The sequence below is a fragment of the Sorex araneus genome, chromosome 2, assembly GCF_027595985.1.
Source record: "Sorex araneus isolate mSorAra2 chromosome 2, mSorAra2.pri, whole genome shotgun sequence".
In the NCBI taxonomy this organism is placed as follows: Eukaryota; Metazoa; Chordata; class Mammalia; order Eulipotyphla; family Soricidae; genus Sorex; species Sorex araneus.
In genome coordinates this window covers 258,199,685-258,221,540 of record NC_073303.1, presented here as the reverse complement: position 1 = coordinate 258,221,540, position 21,856 = coordinate 258,199,685, and the positions used below count along the sequence as shown (strand labels likewise).

General features: G+C 39.1%; 1 protein-coding gene across 3 annotated transcripts in view; it reads left to right on the top strand.

Moving 5' to 3' along the window:
* Positions 1-21,856, top strand: part of GABRA1 (gamma-aminobutyric acid type A receptor subunit alpha1) — a 58,375-nt gene that overhangs the window by 28,669 nt on the left and 7,850 nt on the right. For all 3 annotated transcript variants that reach the window (XM_055125609.1, XM_055125610.1, XM_055125611.1), the window contains exons 5-8: positions 1,599-1,819; positions 2,106-2,188; positions 6,660-6,803; positions 17,916-18,068. In XM_055125609.1, coding sequence (XP_054981584.1) covers positions 1,599-1,819; positions 2,106-2,188; positions 6,660-6,803; positions 17,916-18,068 — 601 coding nt within the window. The remainder of the gene's footprint in view (positions 1-1,598; positions 1,820-2,105; positions 2,189-6,659; positions 6,804-17,915; positions 18,069-21,856) is intronic.

Here is a 21,856-nt window from a genome sequence, read left to right as displayed (position 1 = left end):
CGATGAGCAAGGGGATGACAGTGACAGTGACAGTATTCACAGACAACCACCCTGCTTTCTCTCCTCATGCAAAATACCGTTCTATGCCCACTCCACTCCTCTATGGGTTTTTCATAGGGTATCCAATTCCAAACAGTTTCTCCCTCTGCTGAATTCAAAAGATGCTTAGCAAATGTTTCTTAGTGAGTGAACTCCTGTGCCACATAGCCAGAGCCTAATGCACTTTCATCTGAAACTGGCAGATGCAGGTAAAAACTGACCAACAAGCAAGGTAACTTAACTCCAAGAGACACTGATCAAGTTAAAACTCCTTATTTCTATCTCAGTCAGTTTTGCTAGCAGTATTTCTGATGCTTAATATCTATTAAGCACTTAAATAATCTACCCAAGATTATAATAAATCTCTTAAATAATCTACTAGTAATTGTTAGCTATTTGGTATGAAGTGCAAGGTCAAATGCATGCAGGGACATGCCAGGATGAATGAGAGAACATTCATGCAGTGTTTACGGAATCTGAATCCTTCGGAAATAGGGAAACTCATGTACAAAATGCTTAGAATTAAACATTACTTATTTTGCATGTCTTAAAGGCAATATGCATTAGGATTTTAAAATACTAGTTCTCTGCTGCAATAGGCATTAGGGTTAGGAAGTAAAAATGTGCATGGCGTTTTTAAGTTAGTCTTCCATCCAGTTTGGAGAAGACTAAAGTTAATGGAGAAAGTGGTCATATTTATTTCAAACCACTGGGTTCTAAATTTAGTGTGAGTCTAGCCAGCACTGCAAGGAAGATGGATATTACCCTTTCAATTTTAGGAGCTGGTAAGCTGCCTTGCTTGCTTTCAGATTAGCAGATGTTTGTCTTTGGGTATTGCCATAAGGAATACTGTGTTTATTCAAATAAATAGATTCCCTGGCTGTGAATGGTGATGAGCTTCACACATTTCTCATGTGTCCTTTACACATACATACTAACAAACACACACTTGCATTCTCTAACAGATCCAAATTGCTAGTGAAATTGATTTCTTATTTTCATATTCTACTTTTCATATGGTTAAAAGTTCAGATACTATGAAAAAAATTATTCAGGAAAAAAGATGAGATTTTATCACCCACCTAAGAAGCATGAATGCCTTGGCACTAGATAGATGCTCCATTGCAGAGACTGTGAGAGGGTCTTCAAAACACAACATTTTGTCTTTATAATGCAAGGATTTAGTTTGAATATTTTCCTGCATGAAAAACCTTGTAACCTGACTTATCTATTTTAATGTACTCCATCTCTTAAAATTCTGTGGTGGAACAGGGTTGGGATTATTATGAGATTTTTCCTTCCACAGATCTCTGGAGATAATTGCAGAACATTCCTGACCAAGAAATATTTCAGGGGTTTTCATATTTTTTAATGATTGTATCACGTGGTGATTCACCTGACACCTATGTGTACTGGCTACTATGAATTTCCTTCTGAAACATCACCTAGTCCGTATTTGCATTTACAGTGGCCAAACAATGTGTATGCATTTTCTGTGGAAGGTATTTGCATTGCAAAATACAATACAGTGAACTCTGCCATTTTTCAAAATTACCTAGGAATATACAATAGATGTATTTTTCCGTCAAAGCTGGAAGGACGAAAGGTTAAAATTTAAAGGACCCATGACAGTTCTACGGTTGAATAACCTGATGGCAAGTAAAATCTGGACTCCGGACACCTTTTTCCATAATGGAAAGAAGTCTGTGGCTCACAACATGACTATGCCCAACAAACTCCTGCGGATCACAGAGGACGGGACCTTGCTGTACACCATGAGGTAAGGATGCACCTTGCTGTACCCCTGGTAAGGACTCCCCACCCAAGAACTGTCCAATCTCTTCTTGGCCATTATACTATCCAAAATTTGTGTGACGTGTACTTTTTTAATAATTAAAAGATGGATAGAATCCAATGACTGTCATCGCTGTTTGATTTTCAACAGCTCAGGCTAATGCTACAGTGTACCTGTCTCCATGCTTTGCGAATCTAGTTTGACATTAATAACAACTGGAGTAATCTAATCTGTGGGGGTCTTGTTTGTGTCCTCTGTTTCCATTGATAAGGCTGACAGTGAGAGCTGAGTGCCCAATGCATCTCGAGGACTTTCCTATGGATGCCCATGCCTGTCCACTGAAGTTTGGAAGCTGTGAGTATATTTGTTTTATTTTTTATTATAGAACTCTTAACATTTTAAGCTGGAGATCTCCAATTAGTTGTGTCTGTTAGAGCGATGACAAAGAACAGAAATTTTAAAAAAGATATTGACTGCAATTGCTTTTCATAAGAAATAATATTCAACTTCACTTGTAAGTGCTATTTCGGGATGAGAGGGCTCTCTTTCTGCTGGCCTAGAAAGCGTTCATATAACTGTTTAGTAGGGAAAGGTTATTTGTACGCAACAGTATTCAGAGAAAAACAACTGGAATACAGATACTCTTCCTTCCAATAAATGAACATCATCATGGTTGTTTTAATTAATAACTGAAACCTGTCTGATCTTAACACGAATTCAACTAATTCGACACTAATTCTATCAGCTGGAAGTAGTGGATAGGTGACCCAAGACAGTAATTAGGTATTTCTTATGCAGTGAAGCCAACATCTAAGGGATATAACCAGAAAGATTTTATGTTAACCACAGGGTTAGAAAAGTTCTAGATGCACTTGGATTGCTCACAGAATCTGTGTGCATATTAACAGTTTGAAGGTATCATAGATAAATCCCTTCTGTCATAGCTTCCTTTGCTTCTGCTGCTTGAAAAGATGCAGCACGTCTTTGTCTTTAGGGAGACAGAGAGAACAAAGGGTCCCAGCATCAGGATCTTTGGGGTCGCTCCCGTTTCCCTTCTGTTTCCCATGAGCACGCATGCTGGAAGTGACTGAGAACGGTTATTCCTGGTTTCCTGCAGGGAACTTACGTCTGAGCACTGAGTCAACTCCTGGCCCACCTAACAAGCTCTCTGTTCCCCCTAGACAAGCAGTCTGAGCAACTATTTTGGTGAAGATATGATTCATAGAGGAAAAATAGTGGTAGTGTAGGAAGATCACAAGCAAGGAAAATAGCAAAGGGCCTTTAGGCTCCTAGCATCAGAAATTGTGGAGAGACAACTTCCCTTCTTTATAAATCTCACTCTATTGGAACCCAAGGATAAAAGCTAAACAAGACTGTCAGCTAAACAAGATTGGTGATAATTCCTTCCTCTTAGTCTTTTCCCAGAGTGATGGATTTTCTATGTCCTGGATTGATATGTTTACTTCTGGTTATCAACTCCATTCTAATAGTAAATTATTTGTATTTTGCTTTCCTGGTGATATATAAAACATTTGGATATGTATCACCTCATCTGACCCACAAAATAACCTCACAGTCAGAAAGAGCAAGGATAGTGGCCTGGAACAGGACTGATTTATGCTAATGTCCTGCTGCTACTATGCGCAACCCCTTTTGCCTTAAAAGTGATCTTATTTGGACACTGAATTAAATGATTCAGTGTCTCTTTCATGAAAATGTTTAAGTAGTGAGAGTGTCTTTTAAAAAGGAAAGTTTGTGGAGTTCACGTTCAATTCAATCAGCTTAATCAATGGCTGAACAAATAGCATTACTCCTACATTAAAAAAATAAATAAATCAAAAGGAAACTTTGTATTTTCACATGAAAAGTAGAAAGATAAGTCCGTGTTGGGGGAATGCTGATTAGTGTTGCAACTCAACAAGAATGATCTCTTAAGATGCCCTTACATCTTCTTCCTAGTCACATAATGCAACCTCCACCATTATCTGCTTCAAAATAAAGAAAAATATTTGGGGAAAGAAAACAGAGTCTTTATTTTTTATATAAATCCCTAAATCCTAACAGATATCTACTCACAGATCATTAATCAAAGCTATATGAACTTGCCAATGCAAACCACAAAGGGTATCCACATTGTAAGCCAGAAGAAAACTGTAGGCATTTTAGGAAGATGGAAATAGACAGTGAATAGAAAATGATGTTTCACAGAACAAAACGGAGGTAGCGAAAAATAAATGAGCCACTGCTTTCCACCTCCAGACATTTATATAGGCTCTTGACTTTGCCTGCATTGCCCTTCCCTTGGTTTGTAACATGGCTGGCTTCTTTGATCTCTTCATCTCAGCACAAATGTTATCTCCTAGCTACTCCCTTTCTGACCTTATCGATATGTACATACAGTTATACCAGTCTTTTTGCTCAAAATGCATTACTTATCTTATACCACTTATCACAGCAATAAATATTGCTTTGGATTATTTATTAGCATTCGCATTATCTGAAGATTGGAATCACCATGAAACATGAGAATAGGATTTATTTTGCTCAGCGTTTTGTAGCACAAGACCTAATATAATTTGTTGAATGAGGAATAATTACAATGATCAGGGTTTTTTATTTTATTTTATTTTTTTGGCCATACCTCAAAATGCCCAGGAGTCAGTCCCAGCTCTAACAGTTCTAAGATGTTTAAAGAATATCATCTAAATTTGGATGGTGATTGCATCAAATCTATATAATAAGGCAGGATGATAATTTGACAATATTTATTCTTCCCATCCATGAACATGGAATATTTTTTTCCATTTTCTAAGGTCTTCTATCTCTTAAAGTTACTGATAATTTTCAAGGTATATCGGCTCTCTCAGATCTCTTGTTAAGCTTAATCCCTTGGTACTTGATGTTATGGGACCCTATTTTGAATGCAGTAAATCTTTGATCTCTTTCTCTTCTAGTTCATTATTGCAGATATCAGTGCTCCAGGTTTCTCTACATTGAATTTGTAGCCTGCCTCTTTGCTGAATTGGTTTATTGTTTCCAGGAGCTTTTTATTTTTTGGTGAACTCTTTAAGGAAATCTACATATATTTTCATGCCATCTGCAAGTAGTGATAGTTTGACTTCTTTCCAATTTGAATTGCTTTGGTTTCTTTATTTTTCTGACTGCTGCTCCTAGGACTTCTAATCCTATGTTGCATAAAAGTGGGGGTAGAGCCAGATTTATGCCCTATCCCAGAAGGAATACTCTTAGTTTTTCACCATTAAGGATGACACTGGCTGTGGAGAGGCCATTACTCTCTTGAGGAAGGTCCCTCCCACCCCTATTTTGTTGAGGGCTTTTTATCAGGAATGGCTGCAGACATTTGTTGAAAGCTTTCTCTGCATCACTTGGCATGATCATATGATTTTTATACTTACTTTATTCATATTTACATTTCTTGAGGTTGTGTCTGGAATGCCTCTTCTTCTCCATTCACCTCCTCCTCCTCTCCCAGCCTTCTCCATGATTGAAAAGAGAAGGATGAGTCTGACCTAATCTCTCCCATGGCAGAATAGCTAGATTGAAAATTCACATGGCAAAGTCAAATCACTGAGAAGTACAATGGTTTATTTGACCTAACTCTCCCTTCTCCTCCTCCCCTTCTTTCTTCTCTCATCATAGTAAATAATTTTATCAAAAATACTTAAAAGGGGGGGCGGACAGAACAATAGTACAGCAGGGAGAGCGCTTTTCTTGCACATGGCCAGCCTGAGCTCAATCCCTGGCATCCTGAGGCTACCATGAGTGATCTATAAATACGGAGCCAGGAGCAAGTCCTGAGCACCACTGGGTGTGACCCGTAAACAAACCAAAAAATACAAAAAATACTAAAACTATTGAGACTGGAGAGACAGTATGGGGGTGGGGCGGTAAGGCACTTGCCCTTCACACAGGTGATCTGGGTTCAATTCCCAGCACTGCACATGATCTCCAGAGCACACCCAGGAAATAGCACAAATATTGGGAGTAAGCCCTGAGCATAGCCAGGTGTACTCCCCCCTCCAGATCCCCTAAAAATTAAATAAATGGAAGTAAAATCAGACATTTTTAAGACCAGAAATTGAATAAAATTCTTTTTTTTTTATATCTATCATGACCTGCTGAGCCCTTATACTCTAGACTTAGGCGAATCTACTCTATCAAATTTCATCTCACGTGCTCTTCCCTGTAGCAATATTGGTGTGCTATTTGCCCTCCAAGAGCTCAGGCCTTTGCCGGCCTTACAGAAAGAAACCTTCCAGAAAACTCTCTCATTTGTCATAGTCCTGCATTTCTGTCACTTCTTTGCTGACCCTTCAGGTTCCTCCCTTGAAGTAGAGCCGCACCCATCATTTTTGACCTGATTGCTGGTGTGTCTGGCTTGACCACGCTTGGAACTATTTGAAATTAGGTAGTTATTTACTTAGCTGTGTTTTGTTCCTACCATTCCAATGCCTGTTTTACAGGAAATCTTTTTCGTTTTGTTTTTTATTCGGGGCCACACTCGGAGTTGCTTAGAAGATGCCTTAATCCTGTAAGGCAAGCGCCCCACCCATTGTACTATCTCTCTGGCCCCAGGAAATCTTCTTTGCTCAGTTCATTACAATATCATCTGCACAGAAAGGTTCCCTGACCTTTATAAACCTTTATTTTCCATAAGAATGAGTTGAAAATTCAGAGTAAATCAGGAATTTTAGTTTTAGTTTCACTACATGAAGGGGTTCTTCTTTCCCAACCTGCCCTCTGAAGTAGCCCAATAGAAAATATGAGGTTGACACACCGCATATGGGCCACTCTTTGTTTTCAGATGCCTACACGAGAGCAGAAGTTGTTTATGAGTGGACCAGAGAGCCAGCTCGCTCCGTGGTAGTAGCAGAGGATGGATCACGCCTAAACCAGTATGATCTTCTTGGACAAACTGTGGACTCTGGAATTGTCCAGTCCAGTACCGGTAAGTGTCATTAGGTCACTCGAGATATGGAGAAGGAAGCAAATGAGTTTTGATGAGAGCATTAAATTTCAGTAAGCTCACCCAGTAAGTGAGCAAGGTGAGACAGGGAGGCAGGGTGGAGAGAGAGGGGGGAAGAGAGAGAGGGAGAGAGAGCATCAAATTAGTAAGGGTTGAGCTGAGTACTGTGAACTCTGTCTTGTCATAACTTGTGGCCTCTGTGACTTCATGTGCAAAATAATGAATGGTTCTGTGAGAACGGTGTAGCATACTGGTTAAATATATAAATCTTGAGGAAAATCTTTGGGTTACAATACCTCTCTAGGGGCCTGAGCAATAACAGTGCAGTTGATAGGGCTCTTACCTTATAAGCAGTCGACCCCGGTTCTATCCCTGGTTCCCCATATGGACCCTCAGCCTGCCAGGAATGATCCCTGAGCACAGAGCAAGAGTAAGCCTTGAGCACCATTGAGTGTGGCCCTCAGCCCCTCAAAAAAACCTCTTCACCCTACTAGTTGGTGTAATAATCTCACTGGTCTGTTGCAAGAGATACGTTAAATCCATGAAAAGTGCTTAATCGCAGTTCCTGGCACTAAAACGAACTTAATAAATGCTATTATCTCATATCATTTAGGGCTTGATTTATTGTCATAATTCAATAAATCTTCGTAAATTTGTAGCTGTAATCATTAAACATCAAATGCCAAAAAGGCAATTTCTTCTACAAATCGATCTAATACTTCCACAGTTAAAACCTGCCTAAATGTAATCACTTTACTGATCATGCCATCTCTGGATTAAAAGTAGGTGGGGTATCATATTTCTTAGTGTTAATAACTCCTTTGCTAATGCATACTCAGATCCAGAACAGAAACTAGTAGAGAGCTGAATCCAAAAAACTTAAAACTTCTGAAGTTGTTTCAAGAAATAAGATAAGATTTTAGTTATGCACATTGCTCTCTGTGAATGAATAAAATGTGGTCATAGGACACAGTTTAAATAAAATATGGATTCTAGGGGCTGGACCAATAGCACAGTGGGTAGGGCGTTTGCCTTGCATGCAGCCAACCCGGGTTTGATTCCTAGCATCCCATATGGTCCCCTGAGCACCGCCAGGAGTAATTCCTGAGTGTACAGCCAGGAGTAACCCCTGTGCATCGCCAGTGTGACCCAAAAATAAAAAAAAAGAAAAAATTGGATTCTAAAGCTTATCCTTCCCCCCAATATTTTAATTATGCTCAATTAATTAAGGCTTCACAGGGTTCAACAATTACTTTTTGTGGCTATCTTTAAACCTTATTTCTTAGATTTCAGATTTCCTAATGGTAACTTAATTATTCTAATTTATTTGAGTACCTGGGTGAATATAATTATTTGTGATTTTTGATAATCTGCTCAATAATTAAGGGCTTTTTCTTTGTTTGCTTAAAGTATCTTATCTACAGTCACCATAGTATTTCAATTATTTTTTTTAATAGAAAAGACGTTTTTCTCAGCTCTGCCCTAGTCTTTGCAGTGAAAAAAGGTGAACTGAGTACTGGTCCTGCCTGTCTGAAAGTCATTTATCCAAATATAAACTCCTGTCTCTTCTAACAGTGGCAATTCTGTAATTTTGCATTACATAAGTTTAATATAACTTTAATAATGTAACACAGCAAGCAGAGTATTATAGAGTAGGTGCTTAGCATGATATGTTGTAATTGTTTGTAGAGTTCTGAAAATATCCCGGCACATGAAAAATACTGAATTTTTTTTTCTTATCTAAAATCATGCTGGAAAATAAAAGAAAGCATGTTTACTTTTGAAGAATAGAACATTATTATTATGAGCTAGATATTGTGGCAGCCGCTAAAATGTCAGCTGTGGATAAGGATGAATTCTTTATCTCATGGAATCGGAAGTCTGTGGGAACACAAACACAAGTTGTGCTTATCAAAGTGGGTGAGTTGTGTGATGAACATTTTGGGGAGGGTCGGAGACCCCGTCTATCTGCTCTATCCTCATTACTGTTAAGGTAGGTCAGAGATGAAAAGCTAGTAATCTTGAATAAATAGAAATAAACAAATTCAGCAAGCCTGGAATACGCAAAGGACAGCTCCAGGGTTTTTCTTTTCTTTTGTTCATTTCAAAGGGGGCCACACCCATCTGTGCTCAGGGCTCACTCCTGGCTCTGTGTACAGGGATCACTTCCGGCGAGGCTCAGGGGGTGCCTAGGACCAAACTCAGATCTGCTCTGTCAAGGCACCCAACGTTATCTGCTCTTCCTTCCCATATTCTGTTTATCTGTATTGATTAGTAGTCAAATACAAATTAAAAATTAAAAAAAAAACAAACACTGTTCTAGGCTCAGGGCTTTTATATTAGAGGCCCTGAAAGTTTCCTCAAGAAATTATCCATTTGCTGGGGCTGGAGAAATAGCACAGCAGGTAAGGTGTTTGCCTTGCACGCAGCTGACCCAGGTTCAATTCCCAACATCCCATATGGTCCCCTGAGCACCGACAGGGGCTAATTCCTGAGTGCAGAGCCAGGAGTAACCCCTGTGCATCACCAGGTGTGACTCAAAAAGCAAAAGAGAAAGAAAGAAAAGAAAAAGAAAAAGAAATGATCCATCTGCTATTGGATTAGTGGTTCCAAATTTATTTAGCCTAGCGCCTCCCCCCTCCCTTTTCAACTGAATCACTCGATTGTGATTTGAGTGGCCCCCATTGCACTGAAAGCTTCTACCACACCCTCCCCCAGCATTCCATGGGCCCCTCCCCAGACGGCTGAGCAGTGCCATCCACCTGGGGACAGCGTGGACTGGAGGTGAGAGGCTGCAGGGAAACAGTGATCTGACTGCGGGGAACTGAGTGCTAGAGATGGAGCGGCTCAAGCTGCAGGGCGTGGTTAAAGGAAGAAGTGCCTCCATCCCTCCAAGTCCCAGGGCTGGAGACCTTACTCTGTCACCAGATTCCTCTTTCTACACCATTCTCATGTTGTAATTAAGGAGCTGGGTCTGTTGAACGTGACTTGGACAGCAATTCTTTTTTTTTTTTTAATTTTAAATTTTTTATTGAGTCACCATATGGAAAGTTAATAAGTTTTCAGGTTTAAATCTCAGTTATACAATGCTCGAATACCCATCCCTTCACCAGTGCACATATTCCACCACCAAGAATCCCAGTATAGCTCCACCCCGCACCCCCACACCCCTAACCCCCCCACGCCCCTAGCCCCCCCACCCTTAGCCCCCCCCCCCCCGCCTGTGTAACTAATAAATTTCACCTTACTTTCACTTTGATTGCATTCAGTATTTCAACAAAACTCACTATTATTGTTTGGAGAGTCTCTCCCCTAAAGTCAGACCTGCTGAAAAGGAAGCATTAGATAATTTGTTTTCCATTGCTGAGGATGAAGAGGTATGAGGAGAGATATCTGTCAGAATTTGCATCATTGCCAACTTGTACTTCTCAGTTACATTATATTCCACATATGAGTGCAATCTTTCTATGTCTGTCTCTTTCTTTCTGACTCATTTCACTCAACATGATACTTTCCATGTTGATCCATTTATATGCAAATTTAATGACTTCATGTTTTCTGACGGCTACATAGTATTCCATTGTGTAGATGAACCAGAGCAATTCTTACCTCTTTCTTCCTAAGGCTTACACTCTAGTACGAGGAAAGATCGCCAAAAAGGGCCTGTAGGTATGGGAAGAGACAGTGACCAACTCAGTCCCTCCAGCAGGCTGCAACCTGGAAAGTGGATCTATTAAAAGTTGCCACTTGGTGCTAGGATAACACGCTTCTCTGTAAAAGGAGTCTTTTCTTTTCATTATGAATGGGATTATGCATTTTCATAACGGATAGGACGAGGATGATGGAATAATGAATGAATTCATTCTCCAGTGTGGAAGCTCAGCTTAATACACATTTTTGGCTCCATGGTAAAATACCAACTTCCCTTCCTTGGGGTCTGCTTTAGCTCATGAGTAAAACAAAACAAAACAAAACAAAATCCCCAACCACCTTGATAGATTTCTGTGGGAAGAAACACAGATCTTTTGTGAGGTGTTCAGTACCGTACTTCACATCTCCTTGTGGAGCCCTGGAAACAGTAAGATAAATGACATTGAGTGCCATTAACTGCCAGTTTCTGACAGAATACTAGGAATAATGGCAGAAGGAGCACATGTGTTGAGAAAGATTAGATAAAGAGCATCTTCTGCCTTGAAATACTCTGTGAGGAAAGAACCCACTTCAGATCACTTCTTAGAAAGCAAGAAGTGTTGCCCTGTTAGCTTGTAACCAAGTGTAGGAGATCGTCCACTCACGTATTCACACACTCCAGGAATGGATTCTTCTAGGGCATAATACCTTTAGATCATTTCAGCGACATTGACGAGGCGGGGGCCGGTGGGGGGGGGGAACATTCAAACGAACAACTGGGTTGGGTTTTTCCTTGGGAGGGAGGAACTTTTTGGGTCACACCTGGAGATTCTCAGGGGTTCCTCCTGGCTCTGCACTCAGGAATTACTCCTGGCGGTGCTCGGGAGACCATATGGGATGCGGGGATTGAAACTGGGTTGGTCAGATTAGAGGCAAACCCTACCTGCTATACTATTACTCCAGTTCAGCAATTGGATTGTTAAATTAAGTACACGCACACTAGGGGCATAGTTCGATTTTTGGAAGCTTCTGTCAGATAGAGAAGAAAATAAGTTTTAAGATTCATTTGAAGTGCACTTCTTTACCTGGCCAAGTTTAAGAATCTGTCATTCATTCCTTTGTTGACTTAGAGGGGGCTGGAGCAATAGCACAGCAGGAAGGACGTTTGCCTTGCACTCGGCCAGCCCGGGTTTGAATCCCAGCATCCCATATAGGCCCCTGAGCACTGCCAGGAGTAATTCCTGAGAGCAGAGCTAGGACTAACCCCTGTGCATTGCTGAGTGTGACCCCCCCCCACAAAAAAGTATTTGTTGAATTATTTTATTTTAAACATGTGTTCAACACGGTATTTCTGTCTCATTTTAATTTGATTTTTATTGAATTAATTTTATTATTTAATCAATTACTCATTTGATGTATTAATTTATAGTATAATTACTAATCTGTAATTATTCTGTAATTATTCAGTAAATAATTTACTGAATATTCAGTTAATTATTATTTATTGGTTCAGTGTTAAAATTTAAATATTTAACATTTTTATTAAACATTCCAAGCTGGAGAGGAGAGATGTGTGGCATTGCCATCTATGCCCTCCTGCTGTTCATTGGCCAGTGAGGTATGTAGTTAGCATGCATGGGCACTGTTCAAATGCTGGTAGCCATCACGGTCTCCATCTTATAGATGGAATACATCTGAGGTCCAGTGAGGTTTATCATCTTTTTTAAAGATGATACATCAGGGCTGGAGCGATAGCACAGCGGTTGGGCTTTTGCCTTTCATGCGGCTGACCCGTGTTCAATTCCTCCGCCCCTCTCGTAGGGCAAGCTACCGAGAGTATCGAGCCCGTGCGGCAGAGCCTGGCAAGCTACCCGTGCATTTTGGATATGCCAAAAACAGTAACAATAAGTCTCTTAATGAGAGATGTTACTGGTGCCCGCTCGAACAAATGGATGAGCAACAGGATGACAGTGACAATGACAGTGACATCTGGGCAGTTATACGGCTGGGATTTGAAGGCAGACCTAGCTGCAGAGTTGTACCTCAGCCACACTAAGAATAGACAAATGCACAATCTGAGGCTGCAGACTTTAAAAGTGTGGACCACACTTACATGGTGGCAGGGGAGAGGGGGTGCTTTCTATTTTTTTTTCTTCAGGAAGGTAGATTTCTAAGAGTATAGGAGATATCCAAGCAATCTTTTTCTGAGAAGGGGGTCAAGTTAGTTTGGGAGACTCTGCTAGTGTCTGAATTTGGGTTTCACCACTTAACTGACCTCTGGCAAGACATTTCTCTGCCCATCCTTTTCATATGCTACTGAGCTAGGAAGATGATATACTACGTGACCTCTTCTGAAACTAAAAATGAGAAAAGTGCATGCAAACTTATCAGCAGAGTATCTGACATACAAATTATGCAATAAATATTAGTTATTACTCCTAATAATATTGATGGCACAAATACAAGAGAGCTGCATAAAGAAGCACTAGATAAAGAGATTCTATTTCGCTCTGGAATATAAAAAAGGCAATTTGGGGGCTGGAGCAATAGCACAGTGGGTAGGGAATTTGCCTTGCACGTGGCCGACCCGGGTTCAATTCCCAGCATCCCATATGGTCCCCTGAGCACTGCCAGGGCTGATTCCTGAGTGCAGAGCCAGGAGTAACCCTTGTGCATCGCTAGGTGTGACCCAAAAAGAAAAAAAAGGCAATTTGGAGCTAGACTTCCCAGGTATGGTTCCTAATCTCTTTTTTACTATACTAAATTATGCTTCCTTCCTAAGTAATTTTTAAACACTAGTCCACACATAATAATAACTATGACAGTAATTAAATAACTTGAAAAATGAAACTCACACAGAGAAGTAAAATAATCACTGAACAAAGGAATAGTAGCATTACCAGTAACCAATAAGGATGAATTAATATGTAGTGCTCTGATAAATATATGATGATCATAGGCTGGAGAGAAAATATAGTGGAAAGCGCATTTGCCTCCAATGGGCTGACCTGGATTCAATCCTTGGCACCATATGCTACATATGTTTCCCCAAACCCAACCAGGAGTGACCCAAGACCACAGAGCCAGGAGTGAATCCTGAGCATCACCGAGCATAGCCAAGAAGTATAATGATGACTTTGTACGGACTTGATCAAAGCAAAGTTAGATTGTCTTTGATGAGTGAAACTGCTTCTTTGTGAAGGACTATTATTTATCCTTAGATCAAAAGAAGTTGTGGGAGTCACGTTCTTAAAGATAGTATTCTCTGAATGGACTGATAGAAAAATGATTTTTCGAGCTCAATGATGAATAAAGAGGGGATGGAGTGATAGTAAAGCAGGCAGTGTGCTTGCCTTGCATTTGGCCAACCCAGGTTTAATCACTGGCACCCCATCTGGTCCTCGGAGCCCCAAGTAATTCCTGTGCACAGAGCCAGAAATAAGTCCTGAACACCATGGCGTGGGGCCCCAGAACAAAACCAAATGAAACAAAAGAATGAAGAAGGACCAGCGTCATGAAGGGGTTAGGGTGCATGCCTTGTGTGCAGCTGACCCTGGTTCAGTTCCTGGTCACAGCAATGTCCTCCAAGAGTCACTTGGAGTAGCCCTGCGGGTCCTGAACATCCCTGGGAGTCCTGGGTGGTTAACCACACTACAGAAGTCAAAAAACACAACATTTGCAAAAAAGCACCCTTAAATTAATGGAAGCGGCCCCTGTAGCCCCCGAGAGGACACTTGAAAATACCAATCAGTTGCTCAGTGTTTTCAATCATTTCACTCCTCTTTTTTATTCAATTTTTAAAATTTTTTAATGACTCACCGTGAGATAATGTTACACCCTTACAAACTTTCATGATTACGTTTCAATCATACAATGATTGAGTACCCATCCCTCCACTGGTGCCCATTCTCCACCACCAGTGTTCCCAGTAACCCTCCAGCTTCACTCCTCTTTAAAACCTAGTACCTACAGGGATCAGAGAGATAAGACAGCCAGGAAGGCACTTGCTTGCAGGTGGCTGACCCAGCTTCCATCTCGAGCTCCCTATGGAACTCCCTCTGGTTCCCTGACCACTGCCAAGAGTGATCTCCGAGCACAGAGCATGAGCGTTGCTGGGTTTGCCTCCTCTGCACACAAAGAAATCCATGGGGAAAAAAATTTTAAATTGTATCTGCAGAAACAGCGAGTTTAGAATTCTTGAAAAAGAACAATACATGAAATTAATGTGCACTACAATTTTTGCAAAGCAATGCCTAATCTCTTTATCTTTACACTGCAAATATGCCTAGGACCAAAAATTAATTTTTTTTCACACCTATGATTTACTTAGGTAATTAATAGGTGAGAAAATCAAGTCTAAGAAAACCTTCAGTGCTACTTAAGAAAATTAAATTTCTACTTCCTTTCTTCCACTGTCCATAATTTTGCATTCTAATGTATCAGAAATACTGTCACAACAAATTTGCATGTTTTCCTTAGGGTTACCTGATATACAAGGATATTTGAATTACAGTTCTTCTAGACAGCTGAATAGGAGAAAAATAATTTGACATGCTTAGTGCATAAACACACGGTGTCTTGGCATACTCTTTCAAGCCAATTTACATCACTGATGCTTTCTGTTGTTGAGATTTTCTTTCATTTTAAAAGTATCACAACACAATGCTGATTTTTGCTTCTTTAAGTAAACATTTTGTTTGGCTAAAAGGTTTAATTTTTTTTTATTGAATCACCATGAGATAGCTACAAAGCTTTCATGATATTCAGTCATACAATATTCCAACACCTATCCCTCCACCAGTGCACATTTCCCACCACCAATACCCCCATATCCTCCCGCCACCCCCAAGCCGGCCTCTATGGCAGTCTCTCTCTCTCTCTCTCTCTCTCTCCCCGTTTGTTTTTGGGCATTATTGTTTGCAATACAGATACCGAAAGTTGGCCCAAAGTTCTGAAATTTTCTTTAGTTTAAAAAAAATGATTTTTAAAAGATTGATTTTTTCCCTAATTGATTTTTTCCCTCATTACTGAACAAACAGTTTATAAAACAAATATAACAAAACTTGATCTCCAAAATAATATTGTTGGCTGTTCGCAGAAACTTCTCCAAATGTCACAGTGTGGACAGCAAAAGACAATAATGGAATGTAGATAGGGACTCATACTTGTGACATTCTATGAAAAATGGATTTTTACTTTGAGCTGATGACATTTTGTAGAGCAAAAGTGAATGAGTGGCTGTGAATAATAATGGAATCTACTTGGGGGGGGGGCGGTGGATGCTTGCAACAGAACATGATTGTATTCATACAAGGCTACATTTGGGCAGAGCTCTGGAAAAATAGGTGTTCTGCATGTTTGTTTTTCAAATTTGAATAATTTCCTTCAGATGATCTTTACTAGGTCACATAAACTATATATATAATATATAAATAAATAGAAGTGAAATCATTACTTTCAAAAAAGAGGCGTACAAATGTTAATTTGATCAAACGCCTCTAATCCTCAGTACATTCCCTTTCACACAAGGCTGAGGGTGTAGAATATGGAAGGTCACCTTATAGCTAAAGGAAGACTGGACTTAATTAGTGTTTATTTTGGTGTGACAGATATATATGTGTAATAAAACTATGAGGTGTTTTTATGAAGGAAACAAAAATCATAAATGATGTGACAACGAATCACACCTCTTCCAATTAATAGCAATCAATAATAAAAACAGACACAAATGTATCAGTGATTGCCTGCTCTAGAAATCAAGAAATAAGAGCAGTGACAGTGGGATAAGAGTCAGGCTGAGAGACCCTTCACAGGTTGAATGAAAACTGGCCTGATCCGGTGACTGCTCAATCTCTGGTTCTGAAGTCCTGCAGAACACAAGCGTTGTGTCCCAGCTTGTAGCCGGAGTGAACAGATGGGCAGCAAGTGAAATAAGAGAATAGACCTAAGTGGGGAAGTAGCTGTTGGTCATTCTTCTATTTTTTGGCAGAGGTTAACTACTGCCACGTTTTTGTTTTTTTTTTTTTGACGTATTTAGTTGGTGCCGCCACTTAAAATTCATGAGTTGTCGAATATTTAGAAATACAGATCATGATTTTGCCTATTTCTAAGTTACTTGGAGATGTAGCTTTGGCAACAATCTGTTTTAAAATGATACTTGGAGCAGAGAGAAGGAAAATTCTTTGCTAAACTCAAGGGGGAAAAAACATGAGGAGTGGTGCTGAAGATAAAATTGTGCCAGATACTTAGGCATTTACCTTGAAGAAAGATTAAGATTCATGCCTTAAACATAGAATTCAACAAATACTCTCTGGTCAAAACAATCAATGGTTTAGCATGAGAAACTAAAAAGGAGGGCCCAGAAAGATAATATAGAACTAAAGATACATGGGGAAGGAGAAAGAGAAATATGGATATGAAGGGGACCGTTTCTTAGGACATATCTGTTCTCCCCTACCCATCCACAGAGAACTAGCCACTATTCAAAGAGAATAAGCTAGGACTGAGAGATAACACACTAGGTAGGGCCTTGCAAGTGGTCAACCCAGGTTCAATCTCTGGTACCACTAAAATATGCTCAGCACAGCCTGGAGTGATCCCTGAATAATAAGAGCCAGGAATAAGACCCCCCAAAAAAACAAAATAAATAAATAAATAAATAAAAGTGAATAAATCTCAAACTTTCTGAGAAATATAATTTAAAAATATACCATCCATTTGTTAAAAGCTGTAATTTTGGAGATGTGTTTATTGCTTTGAGCCTGTGAATAAAATAATACTTTGGAGTATAGAAAGACCACGGAGAGTGTCTAGTTAATAGAGTTTTTTCCAGACCAGGATAGAAATTGGAACAGCTCAGAAACTAGTCAGAAATAGAGTGTCCAGCCTCGTGGTGCATCTAGTTGAGACCTGAAGACCTAAAAAATGGTGAATGGCATGTTTTAAAACCTTCACAATACATTTTGAGAAACCTTGCATTATGTCCCATTCTTACTGTCTTAATGATCAGGCTGTTAATTGAGTTACCCAAGGTCAGAGAGTAGCGGACTTGACGGGTTGAAGCTAGAATTCTGCTCTCCTGATTTGGAATCAAAGCTGTTTCATTACACATGTTGGATTATTCCCGCACCGAACAAAAAGGGGATCTGATCTCTTCCAATATCCTATTATATGCCATCAGTCATCCCATCTCTAAATATAAACTCAGATGTTAATGCACCAGGATTAGGGCATAACGATGGATATCCCTACCTTCCAGGAATCTCTATCACATTTTCAGAGTCATGGTGTGCTTCAAATTTTTGTCTTACTTTTCTTGATAAATAAAACTATTGTTCTACAGGAATCAGCTGTCATGGGAGAAAGGTGATGTTCTGGGTTTTGCTGCTGATGAAAAATTTCAACACTAATGAATGCCCTTTCAAGGTCAAACTGATCACCCTTATTATTTGTTCCACCCTCCAGGAGAGTATGTTGTTATGACCACTCATTTTCACTTGAAGAGGAAGATTGGCTATTTTGTTATTCAAACATACCTGCCATGCATAATGACGGTTATTCTCTCTCAAGTCTCCTTCTGGCTCAATAGAGAGTCTGTACCAGCGAGGACTGTCTTTGGTGAGTGCCAGTTAAGACATTCAGGCCAGGGTCTACAGGAAAGTATTGTATCAGTCACCTAGCAAGTAGAATTAAAAATTTATATGTATGTGTGTATATATATGAAGGTAGTTCAATAGTGCATCAAGGTATTACTGTTCTCTTTATGTTATGATTATTTTTTCCTTGAAAAAGCAAGCTGTTTTAGTGCATGTAAGTAGTTGGGATTAATAAACATTTGTTTTGTTATTTTGGGAGACAAATGAAATGAAGCAGGCATTAAATACATGATACCAGATTTAAAGCGTGCACTTAGAAACATTAATACTTAAATTACAAATTTAGAATACATAATTATGTCAGTGGATTTCTAAACATTCTATCAGTACTATCTCTGCATACATTAATACAGAGGTTTCTTACTTAGGGAGAGGTCACTAATGGCCCCTAATACATTAATAATCATCATACAGAGATAACTCATTTCCCTAATGTATACACTTCTGAATACTAATAATTTTTTTTATTAAAATGATTTTAAAGCCCTCGATATTTTAAGTTTAGTTAATGGTAAATTATTAAAAGGCAATAACATCTTAGAGGAAATATGATTAAAATATATTAGCCCCTAATTTATTTTAGAGATTATATGTTTTCATACAAAGAACTATTTCTTTACATATCATGGTGTACAATCCTAATTGTAGTTTTTCTAATGAGAAACCAAAGGTTCTCTTTCAATAAACTCATTGATTGAATCATTAATGTATTTTTATTTGAAGTCTGAAGTCTGTTATACTACTATAATATTACTACTACTGATCTAGGCAAAGAATAGGCAATGAACTTTTTTTTTTTTTTGCTTTTTGGGTCACACCCAGCAATGCACTGGGGTCACTCCTGGCTCATGCACTCAGGAATCACCCCTGGTGGTGCTCAGGGAACCATATGGGATGCTGGGATTTGAACCCGGGTTGGCCGCGTGCAAGGCAAATGCCCTACCCGCTGTGCTATCACTCCAGCCCTGGCAATGAACTTTTAACATAGAGCAGTATCTGAAGATTATTTTGCTGAGCTTAAATTTTTAATAATATATAAATTATTGTTTTGAATATCAGCATCTATTCTGTGAAATAAGCCTATATCTCATTTAACACTAAAATACATTGCCTGCACTCATATTCTCCCTACTTCCAGAAGATAGAAAGGGAAGAATGGAAGGAGAGTTTAAGTAACCTGCCAAGATCAGAAGGTGCTAGGTTCAGGAGCCTGGAGTAAGACCTAGGCACTATCTCTGGATTCTGTGTCATTTAGGGTGCTACTGTCCCACCACCAAAGTGTCACCTACAGCAGTGACAAGACATGGAATAGAGCTGTCAGGGGCAACATCATTCACTTGGAAGCAAAAGTCACATATTTATAGACGAAAGATTTGATGATCAAAGTTTTCCCAAGAAATATCAAGTCTGCACTCGCTATGCTTAAGACCCTACTACACAACATAAATCTTAAAAAGATGATAATCTAAGCTAAGGAGTGCTCACATGCAGTGATTCCTTATGTTTGCACCCTTCACTAATAATATGCAAGATATGAAAAATCAGTTATTCTTAAAACAAAACAAGACTCCTCTGCAAGTACCCAGAAAATGTGTCTTCTCAACTTAGCAAGGTGCTTCCCGCTTGAAAACCATTACATCTTTGCTTTGACAACAGCTTAAGAATACAGCTAAATCACGATCCAAAATGATTCCAGCTGCAGAGTAAATGAGCATTTCATTTCCCTCCTTAGCATTTTTATTAACTAGGGTTGAATATTAACTACTGCTGAAACCACTTACTAGAACTGAAGATTGAATTCATGCCAAAATGCTCTCTTCTCACTGTATAAGAATTGAGCACTTTATATCATTTTTTAAAGTCAGAACACAAATAGTAACTCTTTAACAGAATGATCCCAGTGCCATAAAAGTAAAAAAAAAAAACTCAAATGGATATTTTATATCTCCAATTCCCCAAATCCTCCCATTCGACTTGGAAATTCTTTAAAGTATTTTTGGAATCCTTAATTTTATATATATGCATGCTCAAAATTTCAGCAATCTGATGTCAGAGCAAACCCATGTCATTTTGGCGAATATAACTACAAATCGTTAACTCAGCTACAGCAAATACTTTTGTGTATTAAATTATATATTTCCAGGGGCTGGAGCGATAGCACAGCGGGTAGGGCGTTTGCCTTGCACGCGGCCAACCCGGGTTTGAATCCCAGCATCCCATATGGTCCCCTGAGCACGGCCAGGGGTAATTCCTGAGTGCAGAGCCAGGAGTAACCCCTGTGCATCGCCAGGTGTGACCCAAAAAGCAAAAAAAAAGAACAAAAAAACAAAATTATATATTTCCAGTGCTACTATTCAACAAAATAGCAAATACAATTTTCCAAGGCCTTTACCCTTTTACCATTTATTTAGTACACATGTTTTCATTATTTTGAGTCTAAACTCAGCAGCTGCTCCTGAAATATGTGACACTTGAGAGGGTCATGGGCATTTTAAGAAAAAAATACAAAAAAGAAGTTGCACTTTGTAACAAATTATTAAAAGGCATCAGGATACAAGAAACAGAAATGTTTTTTACTTCAGGGAAACATTTTCTTGGCCTTTTGCTTTTCTCAAGGTACTGTGGTCATTTAATTTTGCTGTCAGAAATACCCAACTTTAAAAAAAAAGAAATATCCAACTTTTAGGACTAATCATCTCTAAGCTTCAATTGCATAGTAAAGAACTAAAATAAATCCATATTTGAAACGTAATAGATCCTCAATCAGCTGTTTTCTTCTCTTTCTAAATAGGAAAAATCATAAGACCTATCTTCCTAAGACACACACACACACACACACACACACACACACACACACACTACTATTGTCAAATGCTTAAATATAGATAGATTTGGCATAAATATATCAACTAAAATTATTCTGAGAGCTGTATATATAAACCAAAATTTGAAAAATATGGAATTCACTACATATAGCAAGAGTATATCTTTAAGGGCTGGGGATGTCAATATTAATAGATTTTTAACTTTGCCTTTTGCATAATGATAGTTGCTAAATATTTTACCACATTTTATTTAAGCCTCATATTAGCCCTCTGATTTAGACTTAATAAAATTAATTTATGAGGAAAGCATTCTAAAAACACAAAAGCTCAGAACTGTGAAGCAGTGTCGCCAAGGTTTATCAGCAATTCTAGAGTTGGGATTTAAAACTAGGTTGCTCTGGATATTTATTGAAGTTAATATTGATATATTGTACAGGTCTGTCTCCAGTCAATATTCCTTAAGCTATTCATTGTATCACTGTATCACTGTTGTCCTGATGCTCATGGATTTGCTCCAGCGGGCGCCAGTTAACGTCTCCATTCGTTCCTGTCAAGTTCAGGGTCAGGGGAATGAAGCCCACGATTGTTACTGTTTTGGGCATATCAAATACGACATGAGTAGCTTGCCAGGATCTGCCATGTGAGCTTCTAGAATAATTGGACAAATGTAAAGCAAGGCCCTGATGGATAAGTTTAAAATGGAGAGATGGGATTTGGGCCAGAGAGATAGTACAATGAGTAGCGTGTTTGTCCTGCACGAAGCTGACAAGAGTTTTAATCTCCAGTCCCACATCTGGTCCTCTAAGTAAAGCCAGGAATGTTCCTTGAGCAAAAGGGTGAGTAAGCCCTAGACATGGTGGGGTGTGAAAAAAGGGGGAAATGTTTTCAAGAGCTGCGCTGTGCTCTTCTTAAAGATTAAGGAAGT